The 20,982-nt window shown below is 34.4% G+C and overlaps 1 protein-coding gene across 1 annotated transcript in view; it reads right to left on the bottom strand.

Annotated features, from left to right (window-relative positions):
• Positions 1-4,642: 4,642 nt before the first annotated feature.
• The window catches only part of LOC141337842 (structural maintenance of chromosomes protein 3), a 32,493-nt gene continuing 16,153 nt past the window's right edge, over positions 4,643-20,982 (bottom strand). Inside the window, exons 18-29 of the mRNA XM_073843422.1 lie at positions 18,900-19,050; positions 18,669-18,821; positions 17,852-18,003; positions 17,582-17,740; positions 13,850-13,957; positions 13,657-13,765; positions 13,325-13,572; positions 9,403-9,615; positions 9,116-9,304; positions 8,855-9,032; positions 5,465-5,571; positions 4,643-5,308 (exon numbers count right to left, since the gene is read on the bottom strand). Of these exons, the coding sequence (XP_073699523.1) occupies positions 5,237-5,308; positions 5,465-5,571; positions 8,855-9,032; positions 9,116-9,304; positions 9,403-9,615; positions 13,325-13,572; positions 13,657-13,765; positions 13,850-13,957; positions 17,582-17,740; positions 17,852-18,003; positions 18,669-18,821; positions 18,900-19,050 (1,839 nt within the window). The 3' untranslated portion in view covers positions 4,643-5,236. The remainder of the gene's footprint in view (positions 5,309-5,464; positions 5,572-8,854; positions 9,033-9,115; positions 9,305-9,402; positions 9,616-13,324; positions 13,573-13,656; positions 13,766-13,849; positions 13,958-17,581; positions 17,741-17,851; positions 18,004-18,668; positions 18,822-18,899; positions 19,051-20,982) is intronic.

Below are 20,982 nucleotides of genomic sequence, written 5' to 3' on the forward strand. Positions count from 1 at the left end.
ATAAAACGACTGACCGAGAGACAGATCAAATTAAACATTGATAAATAGAACAGACAGACAACAAATTACATACAAAGATAAATAGAGCAACCAACAGTCACATAGACAGATAGATCACAAAGTAAACAGATAAATAGAAGTAGATAAAGATGGAAATCGATAAAATGATAGAACGACAAATAGATAAGTAGATCACAAATAAAACACATAGATAAATAGAACGATAGATATCACAAAATAAACAGAAAATAGAATGATAAAATAATAGAACGATAGAATGACAGAATAACAGAATGCTAGAACAATAGACAGATCACAAATTAAGCAAATAGAACGATAGATCACAAATCAAACAGATAAATAGAATAGAATGATAGAACGATAGAATGACAGAACGATATAAAGAATGATAGAAGGAAAGAACGATAGATAAATCACAAATTAAACAGAACGATAAATTAAACAAATAGAATGATAGATAGAACGATAGAACACAAACTAAACAGATAAATAGAACAATAGATAGAATGATAGAACGATAGATAGAATGATAGAACAATAGATAGATCACAAATTAAACAGATAAATAGAATAGATAGAATGATAGAATGACAGAAAGATAAATTAAACAGGTAGAACGATAGATAGAACGATAGATCACAAATTATACAGATAAATAGAATAGATAGAACAATAGATAGAATGATAGAACGAAAGAACAATAGATAGAATGATAGAACGATAGATAGAGTGATAGACATATAGACAGAAAAACAGACCAAACCAGTATTTGCAAACAGTCCTGACATTTTTTTGTGGGTGAAGATAATCATGACCATTTTCAAGTAGGACTCTATAGAAGCCATTTGAGTTTATATTTCAAAACTCTGAATTCTCGCAATTCCTACAAGAAAAAAATAAAAATAAAAAAATAACTCGTCATTCTCTTTTCTGATCGGCTCAGAATCACAAGTTTACATCCCACACTTTTGTTTTTTTTTTCCTATTTCCTCAAAATTGACAAACTCACTATTGTTAAATTAAATCGAGTTACAAAGTCCAAACTACGAGATATAAACTTATTTTGCTGTATGGTTTGTTAGGATAGGACAATATTTGGATATCTGGAATCTAAATATTGAGACAATTCGCCTTTAAAGTTGTCCAACTGAAGTTCTTATCAATGCATATTACTAACTAAAAACTAAGTTCTGATTTATTTAAGGTAGGAAATTTGCTAAATATCTGCATGGAACGCAATCTTTACTTAATATCCTAATGATTTTGGCATAAAAGAAAAATAAATCATTTTGACCAATTTTTGGCTATTGCCACTTAAGAGTGGTTTTGTGTTCCAGGGTCACTATATAATATATGAGCATAAAGAATTGTTGATTAGTTTATCACTCTCATGCCTGTTAAACGAATCAACGGCAAATGCAGAAGATATCAATTAGACTCTTTCTGACACCCCCATTAACCACCTGCAAACAATCCCGCAGTATTCCTGACCGGCAGGAAAGCAAATCTGCTTCAGGGATTGACTGACACGAAAACAAGCTCTGAACAAAATGTTCCACATTAGCAGGACAACTGCACAGAGAAAACCCTCAGAAAAAGTCGTAACCACAATGACAGGTGGAGCCGTGCATGAAAGAGCTCATATAACGCTTCTAAGACTTACCGAATTACTATAATCAACAGACGAAAATCCGTCAGAAAATCATTTAAATACATTCTAATATAAATTTTGTTCAGTTTAAACTGTGAATTACATAATTGCATCTAATAGTTGTCTTTGAAAGATGCTGTGGTGCAAATAATGACTTACAGAGGGAAAAAAAAAGGGAATGTATATCTATTTTTAGCCAGTGTTAGTAGTATAAAAAGTTTTTCTAAAAAGGGCAGAAAGCAACACCCACAAATTAGCACCCTCGCTCATTAGACCTGTGCTAAGTCATGATGTTGCCCCTTTGCACTAGATCGCTGTTCAGAGAGAGGAAAAAAAAAAAAAAAAAAAAAAAGCCTGGGCCACAGCTGCGAATGCCATTCATTATGACTCCCACTATAAGACCCAATGTTTATGCCATGCTGGATGTAAACGCTCAGCGCTCACTCATCAGCAAAGCAGTAATGGTTAAAGAGTGCATATAACATAACACTGTTATTCAGAGTGAAAACTCAACTCCAGTTTAAGGTGTGATCGGCGGGTGATTGGCAGGTCCTATATGACCTCGTAAAATCGCTTTAAAAAAGGAACAAATGCAGTTCCTACTTAAAATGGCAAGTTGTAAATGCCTTTTCACACAGGGTTGAGGCTCTGTGATGGTTTAAGGGAGTATAAATGGAACGGGAATGGCACAATGACGCCTCAGCGAGTGGTTATATGTGGAGCTCGTAGTTGCTGGGTCAAGTTTGAAGGATCTGCATGTTGTGAAATTTACAGCTAATTAAATATGGAAGAGGTTTTCCTTTAACTTCATTGTATGAGATTTGAGTTCTTTGCAGACACTTTCTTTTTGTGTGCAACAACCATAGAGGAAGGTACATTTCATTTATTTTCATTGTTAGTGTCTTTTCAGTTATTTAAATGACTTCACATTTCCAGATTCAAAATTTTGTATTTAAAACATTAATCTCAACATGAATTTTTGAATTTGATTGCCACCTCTAAGCCTCATTAAACATATGAAAATACAGCTACAAGCCACTTTTGTGTTCTTCTGTGCCACCTCTGTAGTACAAATACATTTTGTTAATACTGATTTGTATGATAACTTATTTTATTTTAACTTATTTTACTTGTACTTATTCTGTTGTTTTAATTGTAAAAAGCTTATAAAATATATATATATTTTTTTTACATAAAAGACGACACTTTTAAAGGTCCTCTGCAGGCCTTTGTTGATGTGTAATGTACATTAGCTCAGGATTTCTCAGGGTTTGAACTTCCAAAATGCAGTTTAAATTTACAATTTATATACAATATAATCTCAAGCGCTCTTCTTGCCGAGCTAGAAAAGATGAGCATTTGAGGTTAAAAAGTATATAAATTGTAATTTTTTTTTTTTTTTAGAAAATAACCCATCGTTTTGCTAGATAAGACCCTTCTTTCCTCGGCTGTGATCGCTTAGAGTCATTTGAAGCTGCATTTTAGAAGTTCAAACTCGGGGGGGAGGGGGACACCATAGAAGTCCATTATATGGAGAGAAATCCTGAAATGTTTTCCTTACGACTGAAGAAAGAAAGACATGAACATCTTGGATGACAAGGGGGTGAGTACATTATCTGTACATTTTTGTTCTGAAAGTGAACTACTCCTTTAAGTCCACTGTCTCCTTCCAATTTTCAGAAATTTTCTAATTCATCTCCTGATTTCATATGAAGCTTTTAGTTGACGTCACTATTGTGACCAACTTTATTGTTAGGGAATTGTAAAAAACTAGAGTACAAATGGATACAACTACTTAATTTAATAAGTATACCATGATTGACAACATGTGGTTTGATAACTAATAGCAGCCATTATAGCAATTATTCATGACAATTGTCACTGGTGTTACCTTCCTTATGGATAAATGTAAAAAACCTAAAAAAAAAAAAATCAAAAGGTAATTTAATAATGTGGTCTAAGTTTAAAAGTTAAAAAAAGAAATACATTTTAAGACATCTTGCCATACCAAAAGTGGACGTTTCTGTAGAATGACCCTTTTATTATTATTTTTTTAAATGCCCCAAAAAAGATGCTGACCACATGGGCAGCTGAACGTTATGTTGTACTCATCCCATGACAGTAAAGTGCTTAAAAAGCCACTGAGACAGCAGCATCTGTTCTCCCAGCAGGCCGCAGCTCACAAAACTGACAAGTTTAATGGGACCCTAACACTGTTCACACACACAGACAGAGTCAAGGCCACACGGAAAGACCAAGTGCTTATAGGTTTGACACGGCACCTGTCAGACAACAAATTAACTTGTGCGTCGAACGACTGTAAAGCAGAGACAGATTTATGCGAGGTTTATCGAGGCCTCGCCGTGATTATGGGGTGGTTGATTATGCCGAGGGGCTGCTCTAGGTCGCGAGAGAGCCATTCTGGCAGAGACGAGCGCGTGAGCAGTTAAGAGACGAGAGACGGACGGGCCCAAAGGACTCTTGGACCGGTTTAGCGATCAGCTGAGCCGATCTGGCAGATAAAATTGCATTTGTGTTGCTGGCAGATGGAAAAAGGATCCAATTTCCCCTCAACGTTTCAGTGAACATGACTCACCTTCAACAGAACGACTACAAGCCTATTACAGACAAGCACGCTCGTTTCCAAAGCCTTATCTCCACACGCCGAGACACTAGGATAGAAAACAATGACAGAAGCGTTATAAAATAGAAATGGGTATTTAAGTGTATATTTTACCTTGAGTTTTATGCCATAGGAGCTTATCGAATGATTAAAAAGCACATAAAAACACACAAATATAGAGTCTGTAAAAAAAAATAAATAAATAAATAAATAAAGTACTTACATGCCCAAGTCAAAAGCAGCCTCCAAGTTGATTTTTCCTTGCACAGCTCCATGATGTAATAACATCAAAAGAGTAAAATATATGACACAGCGCCCTCTAGTGGCAAGAAACCAGTGTGTGTTGATAAAGACAAAGGTTATTTTATTCTTTTTGGCTAACAGAAAACACATTAAAGACTTTAAATCACAATGAGCTAAAGAAACCAACAAAAACAATGATAAAAACATTTAGGCTCATTCGGAAAACTACAAAACGAGCCGTTTTCATATATCGCTTAAAAAAAGGGTAGTACTAAGGAACAGCTCATGCTGGTTTAAAGTAGTGAGAAAGAAAGAACTGGTGCCGAATGACTCTTTAACATAAACCTACCTGTGTATTCAGGTCTACTTATGTTTCCTCACGGAAGCTTAACTCTGAAACAGAGCGACTGAACGTCCTCGACTTTAAATAACTCGGGCTGAAGCAGGTGTAAAGCATGGCACACTTTGTTAAAATACTGAAAAAACATGTTCAGTGTTTTATCCTTGGAATACAAGAATCAACGAAGAGGAAAGAAAATATAAAATAACTGTAAAACAACAATTAGTCAGTATATCCTGTTCAGAGTACAAGAAGAAAACGTTGCGTTCATTCCAACTGGGCTTTTAAAAGGAAACACACCAGTTGAGACGGGGGTGAGAAACGAGGAAATGACTGATGGCTGTGTATTGTTTCTCTCTTAGCCGTGAGTGGTGTCGTCCTCCACAAAGTCCTTCGCCTGCTCTGCTGAGATCACATCGATGTGACTCACCTATCGAACACACACACAGAAATTAGTAAGTCTTGGGATCTCATCTGTGCAGCTTCGACTCGACAAGACTTCCATTTATAGTCAAATTTCTGCGCTGAAGACTCATTTGCATTTGCTAATTGCTTGGCACATCTGAGTGTTAATGATGGCTGTTACCTTGTTTCTGAATTTGACGCCGTAGAACTTGTCGGCTGACTCCAGCAGCTCCGGTCTGAAGGTCGTGGTGATGAACTGAGCGTGTCCAGCCAGCTCCACGATCATGTCTGAAAGACAAAACAACATTTTGATACAATAAAAGACTGCATCTAATTCACTTACAAGCAGAAGCTTGTACGTTTTTTTTTTTAAAGCAGTAACATTTTAATCAAGTCGAAATAAAGAAAACATGAGAAACAAAATAATTTTGTAGTGAAACAACAAAACGTTGAAATAACATGGTGGTGAAAAAAACAAAACCCTGTTTGTAGTGGAAAGAGACAACCATTTGTTTGTAGTAAAAACAAAAAGACACTCGTAGTGAAAAACATCTAGTTTGTGAAACAAGGTGAAAAAAAAACAAACAAACAAACAAAAAACTAAATGTGAAAAGAAAAACTGAAACGTGAAAAAAAATATTTTTTGGTGAAATCAAACACCTAATGGAATTAAAATATTTGTGAGAATTACAAACGTGAAAAAATGTGAAAAATTTGTGGAAAAAAACGTGGTTAAAACAGAACATCTTTTAGTAAAAACAAAAAAGACATTTACAGTGAAAAGCTTTTTTTTTTAAGTAAAAAAAAAATAAACGTGAAAAGAAAAGAAATTGTGAGAAAACATGAAAATCTATTTTTTTTGTGAAAACAACAGACGTGTCTAAATCAGACAATTTAAGGAATGTAAATAATTGTGATAGAATTACATATGAATAGAAAATTATGAATGTGAAAAAGAGAAAAACTAAACCTTTTTTGTAGTGGAAAAGGACAACATTTTGTTTGTAGTAAAAAAAAAAAGACATTCGTAGTGAAAACATTTTGTAATGAAAAACATTTACTTTGTAGTGGATAAAGTAAACGTGAAAAGAAAAAACTACGCTTTGTTTCTCACACTTTTAGTGAAAAAGCATGTTGAAATCAGGCACTTGAACGCAAATATAAACGTGAATAGACAAAAAACTTGTGAAAAGATAAATGTGAGAAACAAAATGTAAAAGTTTTTAGTGAAAACAAAAATATAAAGCTGGCGAAAATAAAAAAGTGAAAAAAATGTGAGAAACAAACTGTTTTTTTTTTTTCATGTTTGTAAATCAAACACCTAATGGAATTAAAATATGTGAGAATTACAAACATGAAAAAAACTGTACAAACATGTAGTGGAAACAGAACATCTTTCAGTAAAAATAAAAAAGACATTTATAGTGAAAACAAAACATTTTTTTAAATGAAAAAAAAAGTAAACGTGAAAAGAAAAAAAATGTGAGAAAACACAATGTATTTTTTTGTGAAAAAAAAAACGGTCTAAATTAGACAATTTAAGGAACGTAAATAATTGTGATAGAATTACATATGAATAGAAAATTACAATACGAAAATAAAAAATTGTGAAAAAGAGAAAAACTAAACCTTGTTTGTAGTGGAAAAGGACATTTTGTTTGTAGTTAAAAACATTTACTTATTACTAGGGATGCACCGATACCACTTTTTTGGAAAACGAGTACGAGTACTTGCATTTCAGTATTTGCCGATACCGATAGCGAGTACTTAATAAAAACATGATTTAAATTTACAGGTAACAGCTTTAGTCATATAATTTATCAAAAAAACAAACAAGGGACTAGTTTGGAATTAAGAACATTTATTTAAAATGAAAAGCATGTTGTATGCAACATATTACAGAATAATTATAGAAACAAATTTAAACAGTGACAATCATGGGCGTAAATCCCTCCCTCTAAAAAATTATTTAAAAAAAAAATCCCACTCTCTATTGTGAAAAATATATATGTATACCTACAATACTCATGTAAGTAGAAGAAAAAAAAACGCAAAAAATGCATTTAGAAACAGTTGAGTTTCCCCCTCCCCTTCCTCACAGTGGTTTGGCCCACTGCCTGCTCTACACACACGAGTCAGGTGTGTGGCTGCGGCTCAATAAATGTTGAACTCCAGCAAGTAGGGTATTTTATTAACTCTAAATAAAGCGATTCTCTTTAATGTAGTTGATGTAGACTCATTCATAAATTGGTTGCGGCAAAAATGCTGATTAGCGTCACCGATGTAATTTTCAATGAATCTGCAATATTAGCGATTAAAAGATTACTTATCTAGTTAACGTTTGCTTGTTTACCATAGCTTGTTGCATAATGCACTGCAACTAACACGAGTTGCAAGAGTTTGCAGCAGCATGTGTTGTGTTTGTTTAGAAGCGTGTGTAAACTCTTTGTACGTTACTCGTTGTGTTGGGATTTTAGGTGCTTGATTAAATGACTTGTGTTAAATGCGCTACATTTTGAGCCTCCTCTGGACAATTTCGCTGAGCAGAATTTGCAGTCCGCCTTTGTTTTGTTGTCGTCTTCATTCACTGCCTCGCCTTCTCCCCGCTCTGAGCTGCAGCCGGGGTCTGGGGGCGGGCACTCTGCGCCTGTGATTAACCCCTTACACGCCGCTCAAACATGGACATTTCTCATACTGTGGTATCGATCCCCGGTATCGGGGGACTTTTAACGAGTACGAGTACTTTAGAAAACGTGGTATCGAGGCCGATACTAGATACCGGTATCGGTAACGGTGCATCCCTAGATCCCATGTCTGCAAAACTAACATTTTAAATGAAATATTGATAGCTAATCGATATCGAATCGAATCGAATCGAAATCATAAAAATAAGAATCGAATCGCCAAATTGGTCACAATACCCAGCCCTACAAATGACAAACAAAACGTAATTTTTTCAGTGAAAACAAAATGTTAAAGAAAGAATTACAAACATAAAAAAAAGGTTTTAAAAAGAAAACGTGGGAAAAACCTTCGTTTGTAGTGGAAAAAGACAACATTTTGCTTGCAGTAAAAACAAACAAAAAAGCCATTCGAAAAACAAAACATTGTGAAAAAAACAAAAATAAACATTGTGGGAAAAAAACGTGAAAAGAAAACAAAATGCCATGAAAACAAAAACTGAGAAACAAAATGTAAACTTTTTACATTAAAAAAGTGTCAAAATCAGAGTTAAATTAATGTAAATATTTGTGACAGATACAAATTGTGAAAAAAGCTAAAAATTAAACATTTTGTTTTTAGTAAAAAAAAATAAATAAAAAAAAACAACATTTTGTCTGTTGTTAACATCAGAAACCTAAAGAAACTGCAACATTTATGGTAAATTCATTTATTTATTTATTACTAAAACTGGATAATTTTACATGTACGCTGCTTTTTCTTTTGTTAACTGTTGTGGTGATGTAACAGTTTATTTTTGGCCAAGTCTTTTTTCCCTCTATTAAACTGACTTTCAGTAGCTGAAATGTTAGTGCATCTCTAAGGTCAACAATGTATTAACTGATAGTACCTGACACTGCTTTTCTGTGCTGGGCGTCCAGAGCCTGGTCGATTTCATCAAACAGGTAGAAAGGAGCAGGGTCACATTTCTGGATGGCAAAGATGAGAGCCAGAGCCACCAAAGACTTCTGACCTCCAGAAAGCTGCTGCATCTCTCTCATCTCTCCCTGTTTGCCAGTGAACGACACCTGACACACAAACACACGACTGGTCAAATATCAGCATGTAATAACAGCATATGCAAAAATGGGATTCTCCGTTATCTCCTTACCCTGATGCCCACTCCAGTGAACTGGTCTACACTGGGCACGTTGCTCTGGGAGGAAGATCCCCTCTCGCTGTCTCCTCCCTCGCCCTCGTCCTGAGACTGGCCACCTTCAGTGTCGCCCTTCTTCATCACCAGAGTGGCTTTACCGCCAGGCACCAGCTTCTGAAATACCTCGCTGAAATTCTTAGACACCTGCAGAGAGACAAAGATATTAAACAGGATACAGAACATTTTAAACACTTCTAACAGGAAGTTATATCAGGTTGAGTAGGTATTTCTTAAAGTCATACCTGTTTGAAGGTGAGCTGGATGGCCTCGTATTTGCGCAGCTCCAGGACGTTCATGAGCTCCATGATGGATTTGTATCCTCTGTCCAGCTCTTCCTGCCTCTTAATCAACTTCTCTTTCTGCTCTGAGAAATTGACAAACTGGTCCAGGGCTTTTTTATTCACATGGCTGTACTTCTTCAGCTCTGTGTTACACTGCTCCAGCTTCCTGAACAACTACACACACAAAAAAAAGACACGTAAATAAACACGTAATTGATGAGATAGCATGAAGCCTCTAAGGGGACATGGTGATAGAAAATAAAATAGAAGGAAGACTTCTATTCAAATGCTTTTACGTTCTCTCACTCCCCTGATAATCTTTTCACATTATTTTCAAGCAAATGCAGTTGCTGAAGGAAACATGAAAATTTTGTGAGCAAATAAATTTTGCAAGAGAAAGCAGTTTCTCATAGGAATCCAAAAGTTTTGTGAGCAGATGCAATGGTTTTAAAAAAAGTGAAAGCAATGTTTCTTGGGAGAAATGAGACAATTATGTGAGTGAACGCAAATAATCTTAAAGTTTCTGAAGGTAAAAAGAAAACTTTGTATGCAAATACAATGGTTATCAAAGGAATGTAAAGATTTTGCGAGTTTAGGCAAAGTTTCTTGAAGTAATGAAACAACATTTTGTGAGCCAATGCAAAGATTCTTGTGGAATACTAAAGTTTTGCAAACAGTGTAAAAAAAATAGTGTGCACGGAAAAACGTAGAGAGACAATTTTCCAAGAAAATACAAAGCTTTTCTGGTAAAAGCAAAAATTTTGCAAGCAAATTATAAAACATTGTGTTAGCCTGCAACATTTCTGAGGCAACATGAATATTTGCAAGGTTCGTAAGGTTTCAAGAAAAAGAGAATATTGTGCATGTGAACAGGTTTTCTGAGGAATATAAAATTTTGTGGGCGAATATAAACTTTGCAATTTTATGCAAAGTTTCACATAAAAGAAGATTTTGCATGTGGACGCAAAGGTTTTCAGGGGAATGTAAAAATAAGAGAATGTAAAAATTTTGGAAGCATATACAGTTTTATGAGGGAATATAAACATTCTGCATGTGAATGCATAGGTTTCCAGAGGAATGTAAAAATTGAGAGTTTATGCAAAGTTTCCAGGGGTAATGAAAATATTTTGTAAGCAAATGCAAAGATTCTTAGAGAATACTACATTTTTGCAAACAAATGTAAAAATGTTGCGAATAAAAGTTTTTCAAGGTAAAGAGGTAATTTTCCAAGTAAATACAAAGGTGTTCAGTAAAACGCAAAAAGAAATGGAAAAAACTGCTTAATTTTTTTTTTAGGGAACATGATGTATGTTTGTAAGGTTTCTTGAGGGAAAGATCATATTTTAAGTATGAACGCAAATATTTTTAGTGGAATGTAAAGATTTTGTGAGCGATTGTAAAGATTTTGCATGTTTATGCAGTTTGTTGAGAGAATATAAAAATTTTGCATGCAAGTTTCTTGGGGTATTTTGTAAACGAATGCAAAAATTCTCAGGGTTTTGCAAGTTTTGCGAGTAAATGCAAAGTTTCTCAGGGTAAAGACAATTTTCAGAGAAAAGTTTGTGCAAAGTTTTTTGGGAAAATGAAAACATTTTGTGAGCGAATGCAAAGATTCTCTGGGAATGTGAAAGTTTTGCAAGCAAATGTAAAACGTTTTGTCAGATTGAAAAGATTTTGAGTAAATACAAAGGTTTTCAGGAAAATGCAAAAAAATTGCACTGAAAACATGCAAATGAAAAAAAATGTGCAAGTTTGCAAAGTTTGAGTGTTGCAAGATTTTCAGGGGAATGTAAAAATTTCATAAGCAAATGTAAACATTTTGCAAGCTTACGCAAAGTAGTTTAAGGGTATATTAAAAATTTTGCATGCAGATACATAAGTTTTCAGAGAAATTTGCGCATTTGTGCAGTTTCTTGGGGTAATGAAAACTTTTTGAGGGAAAAAGAAAATAGAAAAAAAGAAAAAAAAAAGTGTTTGCAAGGTTTATATTTTGGTAGAATATTTTGTATGTGAACGCAATGGTTTTTGGGGGAAAGTAAAAAAAAATATAAGAGACTAACACTTTGGGAATATAAAAATTTTAAAAGGGAAAAGCATAGATTTTCAGAGGAATGTAAAAATGTTCACTTTCACCAAATATAAAGTTTAAGGAATACTAAAGTTTTGCAAGCAAATGTAAAAATTTTGCGAGCTAACTCAAAGTTTCTCAAGGTAAAAAGACAATTTTCCAAGTAAATAAAAAGGGAATTGAAAAAACTGCATACATTTCCAAAGGTTCTAAGGGAACAAAAAAATTCTGTGAGTGTTTGCAAGTTTTCTTGAGGGTAAGAGAATAGTTTGTGTATTTTCAGGGGATAGTAATAATCTTTGAGGAATTTTTGAGGAAATATAAAATATAAAAATGTAGCTGGTTTTCAGAGCAATTAAAAAAATGTGCGAGTTCACGCTAAGTTACTTGGGGTAATAAAAAAAAAAATCTTAATCAAATGCAAAGATTTTTGGGGAATACTGAAGTTTTGCAAGCAAATGTAAACATTTTGGGAAAGAACACAGTTTCTCAAAGGTAAATACAAAGGTTTTCAGTTAAATACAAATATTTTGGCGAATGAAAAAAAAAACAATGTGCAAGTTTGCAAAGTTTCTGAGGGAAAGAGTATAGTGAATGCAAAATTTTTCAGGGGAATGAAAACATTTTGTGAGCAAATTTTTTAAAATGTGCAAGTTTATAAGTGTCTTGAGGAAACAAATTTTGCATGCAAATGGCAAAGTTCCTCAAGGTAAAGAGACAATTTACCAAGTAAATAAAAAGGTTTAAGGAATTTTAAAAAAATGCATACGTTTGCAAAGGTTCTGAGGGAACATGAAAATTCTGTGAGTGTTTGCAAGTTTTCTTGAGGGTAAGAGAATAGTTTGTGTTTTCAGGGGATTGTAAAAAAAATTGAGAAAATATAAAAATTTTAATAAAAAGCAAATTAAATAAAACTGTTTCTAAGGGAAAGAGTATAGTGAATGCAAAAAATTTCAGAGGAATGAACATTTTGTGATTTTGCAAGTTAATGCAAAGTGTCTTGAGGAAATATTAAAATTGTGCATGCAAATGTCAAAGTTTATCAAGGTAAAGAGTAAAGGCAAGTTTCTTGGGGGAATACCAGTTTTGCAAGCAATGTAAAAAGCTTATGAGCAAATGCAAAATTTCTAGAGGCAATGAAAACCTTTGCAAGCAAATGCAAAAAACACTCAAGAGTTTCCAATATCTCTTATTTTTTCCATCACCACATCACATCCCCTTTAGAAGTTCTACAGAATAGAACAGTTACAAACTAAACACAGATTGGGATCAGCTCCCAACTGCAACTGCAAGAAAGAAAATTCCAGAAGACAGCTAAAGAAACACAGAAAGAAATGGCACAATTCAACCTCCCTCCTCAACTCCACGTACTCAGGTTCACCAAGAAAGGGTAAAAAAAAAAAAAAAAAAAAAAACAAGAGCGCAGGCATGGGGTAATGAAGAATGAGTCACCTCTGTGTAGGAGGGCTGACACACAATAGAGCCCCTGACTAGAGCGGTGAAGAGAAAGGAGGAAGATCAACTAAGAGAACGAAAATGAGAGCCAGGTGGGAGGGCTGCGAGACTGGAGGGGGATGAGAGGGAAATCTAAAGCCAGACATGAGCCGAGGAGGAGGCAAGAGATTCTGCAAGGGCACCCGGTCATGTCATGGTCATGTACGATTGCGTAACACTGGTTTATGACCTCATTTGCGACAGGCTTTTTGTTCTGAGCGAGGAGGGAAATACGGTTTAATATCATTCTAAATGAGTCACAGGAAATTAGACAGAACTTTTAACTAAAGTGGAAAAAACCTTGGTTTATGGTTATCGTACCTGTTTGAGCGTAAGCGTCTGGTACTTTTCAAAAGCCTCCTGCGGAAGGGAACCCAGCTCACGGATCTTCTTCATGCATTCCTCTTTCTTTTTCAATAACATGCCCTGTCTGTTGGTCATCTTCTCCAGCTCCTTGGTGTCGTGGTTGATGGCTTCGTTCTGCTCCTTCTCGATGTTCTTCCAACGCTCCATACTTTTCTGGTGGTCCTTTATTTCCACCTCCGTCTTATCGATGAGAGTGTCCAAATCTGAAAAAAAGAGATTATAAACAAAATGCAGGACAGAAGTAGGGCTTTTTAAGAAAATAAAGGCCTATTTGAGTCTTCACTTACCCTCCGATCGAGCCATAGTGTCTTTTACGCGTTTATTAATGCCATCCAGTTCTGACGTTGTCGCAGTGAGAACGGTTCCTCCTTCAGTTTCTCTCAGCTCATTCAATTCCTACACAAACACATACTTATTTTTTTTTACTGCACTACATGACATTGTTTCATAAAGGTTATACTGCTAAAAAGGTATCTTTACCTGCTCAACTTGGTCGAGACGTTTGCGCAAGTTCTCGTTGAGGTACGTCTCCACCCTGGTCATGATTCCCTCCAGCTTAATTCTCTCATTCAGCAATTGTCTGTTGTCCTATAGCAAAAACAGGCCACACATGAAAAACGAACATCTTTAAAACTGAACACATGGCTTTTGGCCCTTCAGTCTGAGGTCAGTTAATCGTTTATTAAAAACAACAATTTAGACTAAAAACAGAACATGTGGCTTTTGGCCACATGAACGCACATCTGAAGGAATAAATACATCTCATATGCATATGCTTCAATGCTAAGCCTGTCTGAGAATACAAAAGCAGACAAATTAGCAAATCAAATTGAAGGGCATACGAAAATAACAAAGGCTAATGATGTGGGCCGGTTATACAACATTTAAAGTAGCTTTTCAATTGTCTGCTGTGTGTGTCGTGTGTCGAGCTGGAGGTGGTAAAGAGTTGCAGCTGTGGCTTCAGGGATAATTCACTGTAACGTCACTAATCAAATCGAAATTGACGATTAATTTTGGTTCACATCTGATGGTCAGTGAACAGTCCATGTTGCCATCTGTACCTGCTGGTAGGGCCAGGCAACTCAGTGGGTTTTATTTCCAAATACGTTTAGGGCAATAATGGAGACAAACAATGGTTTATTATATTTTCTATTTTTATATTTTGTATGCTTTTTATTTTATATTTCAAGGAAATATGCTGTTTTCAAAAATCAATTTGTAACAGTTAATAATTGACCAGGGCTGTCATTAACAGCTGTTTTGGTAAACAAGTAATCTGTTGATTATTCTGACGATTAATCGGATAATTTTTGTAATTGAATAATTTGCTGAATATTTTTACAATCAAGTAATTGCAAAGTCATTAACAACTATTTTGGCCATCGAGTAATCTGTCGATTATTCTGACGATTAATCGAGTAATAGGATAATTTTGTAATCTGCCGATTATTCTGATGATTAATCAGATAATTTTTGTAACTGAATAATTTGTTGATTATTTTTTGCAATCAAGTAATTGCAAAGTCATTAACTATTTTGGCAATCGAGTAATCTATCGATTATTCTGACGATTAATCGGATACTTTTTGTAACTGAATAATTTGTTGATTTTTTTTTTTTTTTTTTTTTTTTTTTTTCAATCAAGCCATTAACAACTATTTTGGCAATTGAGTAATCTGTCGATTATTCTTATGATTAATCGAGTTATCGGATAATTTGTAATCTGTCGATTATTCTGGTGATTAATCTGATAATTTTTGTAACTGAATAATTTGTTGATTTTTTTATTTATTTATTTTTTTGCAATCAAGTAATTGCAAAGTCATTAACAACTATTTGGACAACAATCTTCTCGATTATTCTGGCGATTAATCGGATAATTTTTGCAATTGGATAATTCCTTGCAATTGATTACTTTAATGACCAATCGAGTAATCTGTTAATTATTCTGACGAATAATCAAGTAATTCAATAATTAAGGTAATCAAGTAATCTGTCGTTTATTCTGACGATTAATCGAGTGATTGAATAATTTTTCTATTTTTATATTTTGTATGCTTTTTATTTTATATTTCAAGGAAATATGCTATATTTTCAAAATCAATTTGTAACAATTAATGATCAACCAGGGCTGTCATTTGGCAATTGAGTAATCTGTCGATTATTCTGACAATTAATCAAGTATTTGGATCATTTATGTAATCAAGTAGTCTGTCGATTATTCTGATGATTAATCGGATAATTTTTGTAAGTGAATAATTTGTTGGTTATTTTTGCAATCAAGTAATTGCAAAGTCATTAACTATTTTGGCAATCGAGTAATCTATCGATTATTCTGATGATTAATCGAATAATTTTTGTAATTGAATAATTTGTTGAATATCTGACGATTAATCGAGTAATTGAATAATTTAGGTAATCAAGTAATCTGTTGATTATTCTGAAGATTAATCGAGTAATTGAATAATTTAGGTAATCTTGGGGGAATACGACAGTTTTGTGAGCAAATTTTAAAAATGAGCAAATGCAAAATGTCTAGGGGCAATGAAAACATTTGCAAGCAAATGTAAAAACACTGATATTGAGTTTCAAATACACTTCTCTCTTATATTATAACATAATAATTTGTTGATTACTATGATGATCAATCGAGTATCAATCAGATTTTTTTGTAATCGAGATTTTTATATTTTGTAATCGAGTGGGTTGTAATCGAGTAACCTGTCGATTATTCTAAATATTAATGAAGTAATCGGATCATTTTTGTAATTGAATAATTTGTTGATTACTCTGACGATCAATCAAGTAATTGGATAATTTTGGTAACAGTGTATCCTGACGATTAATCAAGCAATTGGATAATTTAAGTAATCAAGTAATCTGTCGATTATTCTAGCGATTAATCAAGTAATTGAATAATTTAGGTAATAGAGCAATCTGTTGACTGTTCTGATGATTAATCTGACGATTTTTGCAACGTAAATGTAAAACTTGTGAGAGAATGCAAGTTTTGCAGGGAACACTGAAGTTTTGCAAGCAAATGGAAAAAATGGAAAAAAAAAGTGAATGCAAAGTTTCTCAAGGTAAAAAGACAATTTTAAAAGTAAAGGCAGATGCTCTCAGGGGAATGTGACAATGCAAACAAATGCAAAAGTTTCCTGGGTGAACACAACAGTTTTCAAATGCAAAATTTCTAGGGGCAATGAAAACATTTGCATGCAAATGTAAAAACATTGATATAGAGTTTCAAATACACTTCTATATCAGATTGAATAATTTGTTGTTTACTCTGATGATCAATCGAGTAATTGGATAATTCTGGTAACTGAGTATTCTAACGAATAATCAAGTGATCTGTTGATTGAGTAATCGGATACTTTTGGTAATGTAGTGATCTGTGATTTTTCTGATGATTAATCAGGTAACTTTTATTATTGAATAATTTGTTGATTACTCTCACGATCAATCGAGTAATCTGATAATTTTTTGTAATAGTACTCTGTCGATTATTCTTACTATGAATCGGGTAATTATAATAAATTTGTATAAGGTAATATAAATAGATACAGAAATAAAGTATCAAAGGTAAGTAATCATGGTTTTACTTAATAAAACTGTTGATATACATAATGTATTATAAACAAAAGAGCTAATGTACATTACACATAACAAATGCCTGCAGATGGCGCCAACAACTTTTTTTTTTTTTACACTTGTTTACTAATCCTTGTTTAATATCGACTAAACAACATAATTGAAATGTCCACTTAATCTTTAATATTTGGCTATTTCTTTACAACAAAAATGCTGCAGCCACTCTCAATCCTTGAATATGTGGACATCAAAACGCATAAACTCAAGAGTGACGATTTGAGCTTTTATTTTGAAATCGCAATGAACAGTTAGCATTTTGAGAAAGATATTGATGTATTCATCTTTGTTTGTGTAGGTTAATAAACGATTTACCTTCCAAATCTGATTAAATGGCAGACATTGCGTTTCCAGATAAACGTTATAGTAAACCCAAGCTAACAACAATATGCAGTTTCAGACATGCGCCACTTCCGGTGTTTTGCCGGTTACTCGACACAGGCATAATGCAATCAAGGATTAAAAAAAAAAAAAAAAAAAAAGAGTACTCAAACTGATTCAAGGAATTGAAACAGCCCTATTATTGACAACATGATTTTTGTGTTAATTGTGTTGTTGAACCTGTTGCAGCTGTCTGATCTCATCGTTGAGGTCGTCCACTCTGCGCTGGTCTTCTAAACTGAGCTGAGAGAGTAGGTCTGTTCCCAGCTCTGCTTTCAGAGACTCCCGTGTGCTCTCCATGGCGTGCAGACTGGCCTCTAGACTCTGAAGACTGCGTTGCTGGACAAAACAACAGAGAGAAATCAAATTAAAGATATTGTACACAAATAATATAACTGAAAATAATTGCAGTTCTAGTATTAATGCCTGAAGCAGAGTAGCATGGTTTACCTTGGGCATAAATGTTTTTTCTGACTGCTGTCTCTTCTCCTTTAGCATCTTCATCTCAGACAGTATGCTGTCTCTGGACGCCTTGAATTTCCTCTGCTGAGTCTCAATTTGCTGCATCTGATTCATCAGCTGGTCAATTTCATTGTTGATACGTGAAGAACCGAGTTAAGGAGCAGACAAGAACTCTCTTCTTGCTTATGTAATTTTTATAGCATTATTTTTATATTATAGTATTTATTCAATGGTAATACTCTTATTTTTATAATTTCAGATTTTGTTTTTCCTATTTAACTTTTCTATTAAAAAAGAACAATAACACTGCTTTTTGAAATACTAAAAATACATTCAAAATCCGATTGAACTAAATCTGCTTATCTCAGCTGTGCGAATATTTTGACAAGCTGTTGAACACTTTTTTTTTTGGCCTGTTTTTGCTGAAGCTGAGCAATGATTACATCATTTTAGCTCTGAATTACTCACAGAGTATGAACCACACAAAACCAATGTGAACTGACCAAAAACTTTAACTGAACATCACTCGAAACCTTGAGAATCACATCCACCAATCTAGACACACAATGTCTCATCCCTCTATTCACTAAAATAACACCACGTGTGCAGCTAACACATGACCACGCACACGTTAATAACTAGCTGACTCATTCTGTGATCCTCTGTGACCTTGTGTCATCTAGGCTGATTATACCAGAATGCTCTACTGGTCAAGACAAACACAATTAGGACCCAACAATCAATTCGATTTCACGCTACTGCATCACAAGTAAGCCTGTGTTTGAGGTCTATATGAGGAGGATATGTTCAATGTTTCTACGCAGGTTCTCGTTGAGTTTGGCCTCCAGTTCTCCAAGCTCCTCCTCTGCCTTCCTCATGTCCTTCTGCAGCTCCAGACGGGACTTACGTGTGTCGTAGTAGCCACCGGTCAGAGCACCACGATGACTCACCTGATCACCTGATACACCAAAACAAGGGTTTAGAAATCATATGGATTAAACAAAAGAAGCACACAAATAGGACAGTGCCAGTTTACCTTCCAGAGTGATGCAGTCCATGGTGAAAGCTCGAGCCAGCTGAGTGGACACTTCCATACTGCGGCAGATCAGTGTCTTTCCAAAGACGTGTTTGAAGGCCTTATCGAAGTTCGGACTGTAACGGAGCTTGCTGATCATGGGGATTGCATCCTACAGCAAATGTAGAGAAGGAATCAGAGGCTATTTTCATAGATTTCTTTTTAACAGAATCACAAAAATGTAAAATGCAGAATTAAGATTTAATAATTAATCCCTAGTTTTAGGTAAATTGTGACCTTGTTGTATTACTACTTTGTTTTTAGTAAATTAAATCATTTAACTGAAGTAAAGCGAGGGTATGAATTTGTACAGTATGGCCACAATTTGACTAAACAAGGGAATAAATCAGTAAAGCATGGCCACGATTTATTAAAACCAGGGAACAAATCAGAACAACATGGCCATGATTTACTAAAACGATAGAATGAATCAGTACATAGCCACGATTTACTAAAATGAGTAAATAAATCACTACAGCGTGGCCAGGATTTACTAAAGCGAGAGAACGAATCAGTACAACGTGGCTACAATTTACTAAAACGAGGGAACAAATAAGTACGCGGACACAATTTACTAAAACTAAAGAATAAATCAGTACGGCATGGCCATGATTTACTAAAACCAGGGAATGAATCAGTACAACATGACCACGATTTACTAAAACAGGAGAACATATCAGTAAAGCCTGGTCACGATCTACTAAAACGATAGAGCGAATCAGTACAACGTGACCACGATTTAATTAAACAAAGAAACGAATCAGTACAGTGTGGCCACGATCAAGTAAACAAGAGAGTGAAACAGTACAACGAGACCACGATTAGGGTTGCAAAAATGTGGATACATTTCTAGTAAATTTTAGAAACATTCCAGAAATTTTGGGAACTTTCCAGGATTTTTGGAAAGTTTCCATATATTTACTGGAAATTTTCCACCCCTTCCTCTTAACAGAATAACAAAAAATATTCTGCATTTTTTTTAAAGATTTAATAATTAATCCCTAGTTTTAGGTAAATTGTGGCCTTGTTGTATTACTACTTTGCCACAATCTACTAAACGATAGAGCGAATCAGTACAACGTGACCACGATATACTAAAACAAGAAAACAAATCAGTACAGTGTGGCCACGATCAAATGAAAGAGATAGCAAAACAGTACAAGGGTTGCAAAAATGTGGACAATTTCTAGTGAATTTCAGAAACAGTTCAGAAATTTTGGAAAGTTTCCAGGATTTTTTGGAATCTTCCTGGGATTTTTGGAAAGTTTCCAGATATTTACTGGAAATTCACGAGGGAACGAATCAGTACAGCGGGCCACAATCTACTAAAACGAGAGAGCGAATCAGTAGAGCATGGCCAGGATTTACTAAAACCAGGGAACAAATCAGTACAGCGTTACCACGATTTTCTAAAATGAGGGAACGAATCAGTACATCGTGGCTAGTACAAGCATGTGACAGTATTAAATTTTCATGTTTAATTGCTAAAGCTTTTATCAGTGTATACAGTATTATCACATTATTGAAAAAGTGTTGTCAATACAGCAGAAAAAGAAAACTTACATAAATAAATCCAATAATAATGTATAATAATGATAAGTCTCAATTTTTTTTCAGTCTTAAAATAAACAAAATAATAATAAAAATATATGAAGGAGAGGACTTGGGTTTGTCCATTGGGAGTTGAATGGATGGTGTAAAGTGGGTATTCCTTGCTGAATATGGACTTTTTTTGGTCCAATATTTCTCTTTGGGGAATAACAGACTCACAAAGAAGTCAATTTCAAACTAAACAGCTCTCTGTTGCTTAGTGTGTTGAATTTGCGTGGCCAGCTTGAATGTGACTAAAATCTGTGTGTAGATCTTTTTCACCCTCATGACTGGACTGAAATGACTAAATGTTTGCCAAGTAGCAGTCACCGTGACTGCGCCTATTGTACTGAAAAATGCGTATAATCAGTTTCAAAATAACAGACATAACCACAGATCCTTTCTTCTGTATTGTGACACATTCAAGTGAAACATTACTTTCTGGTATTTCATT

This window comes from Garra rufa, chromosome 7 (assembly GCF_049309525.1).
Source record: "Garra rufa chromosome 7, GarRuf1.0, whole genome shotgun sequence".
Lineage (NCBI taxonomy): Eukaryota > Metazoa > Chordata > Actinopteri > Cypriniformes > Cyprinidae > Garra > Garra rufa.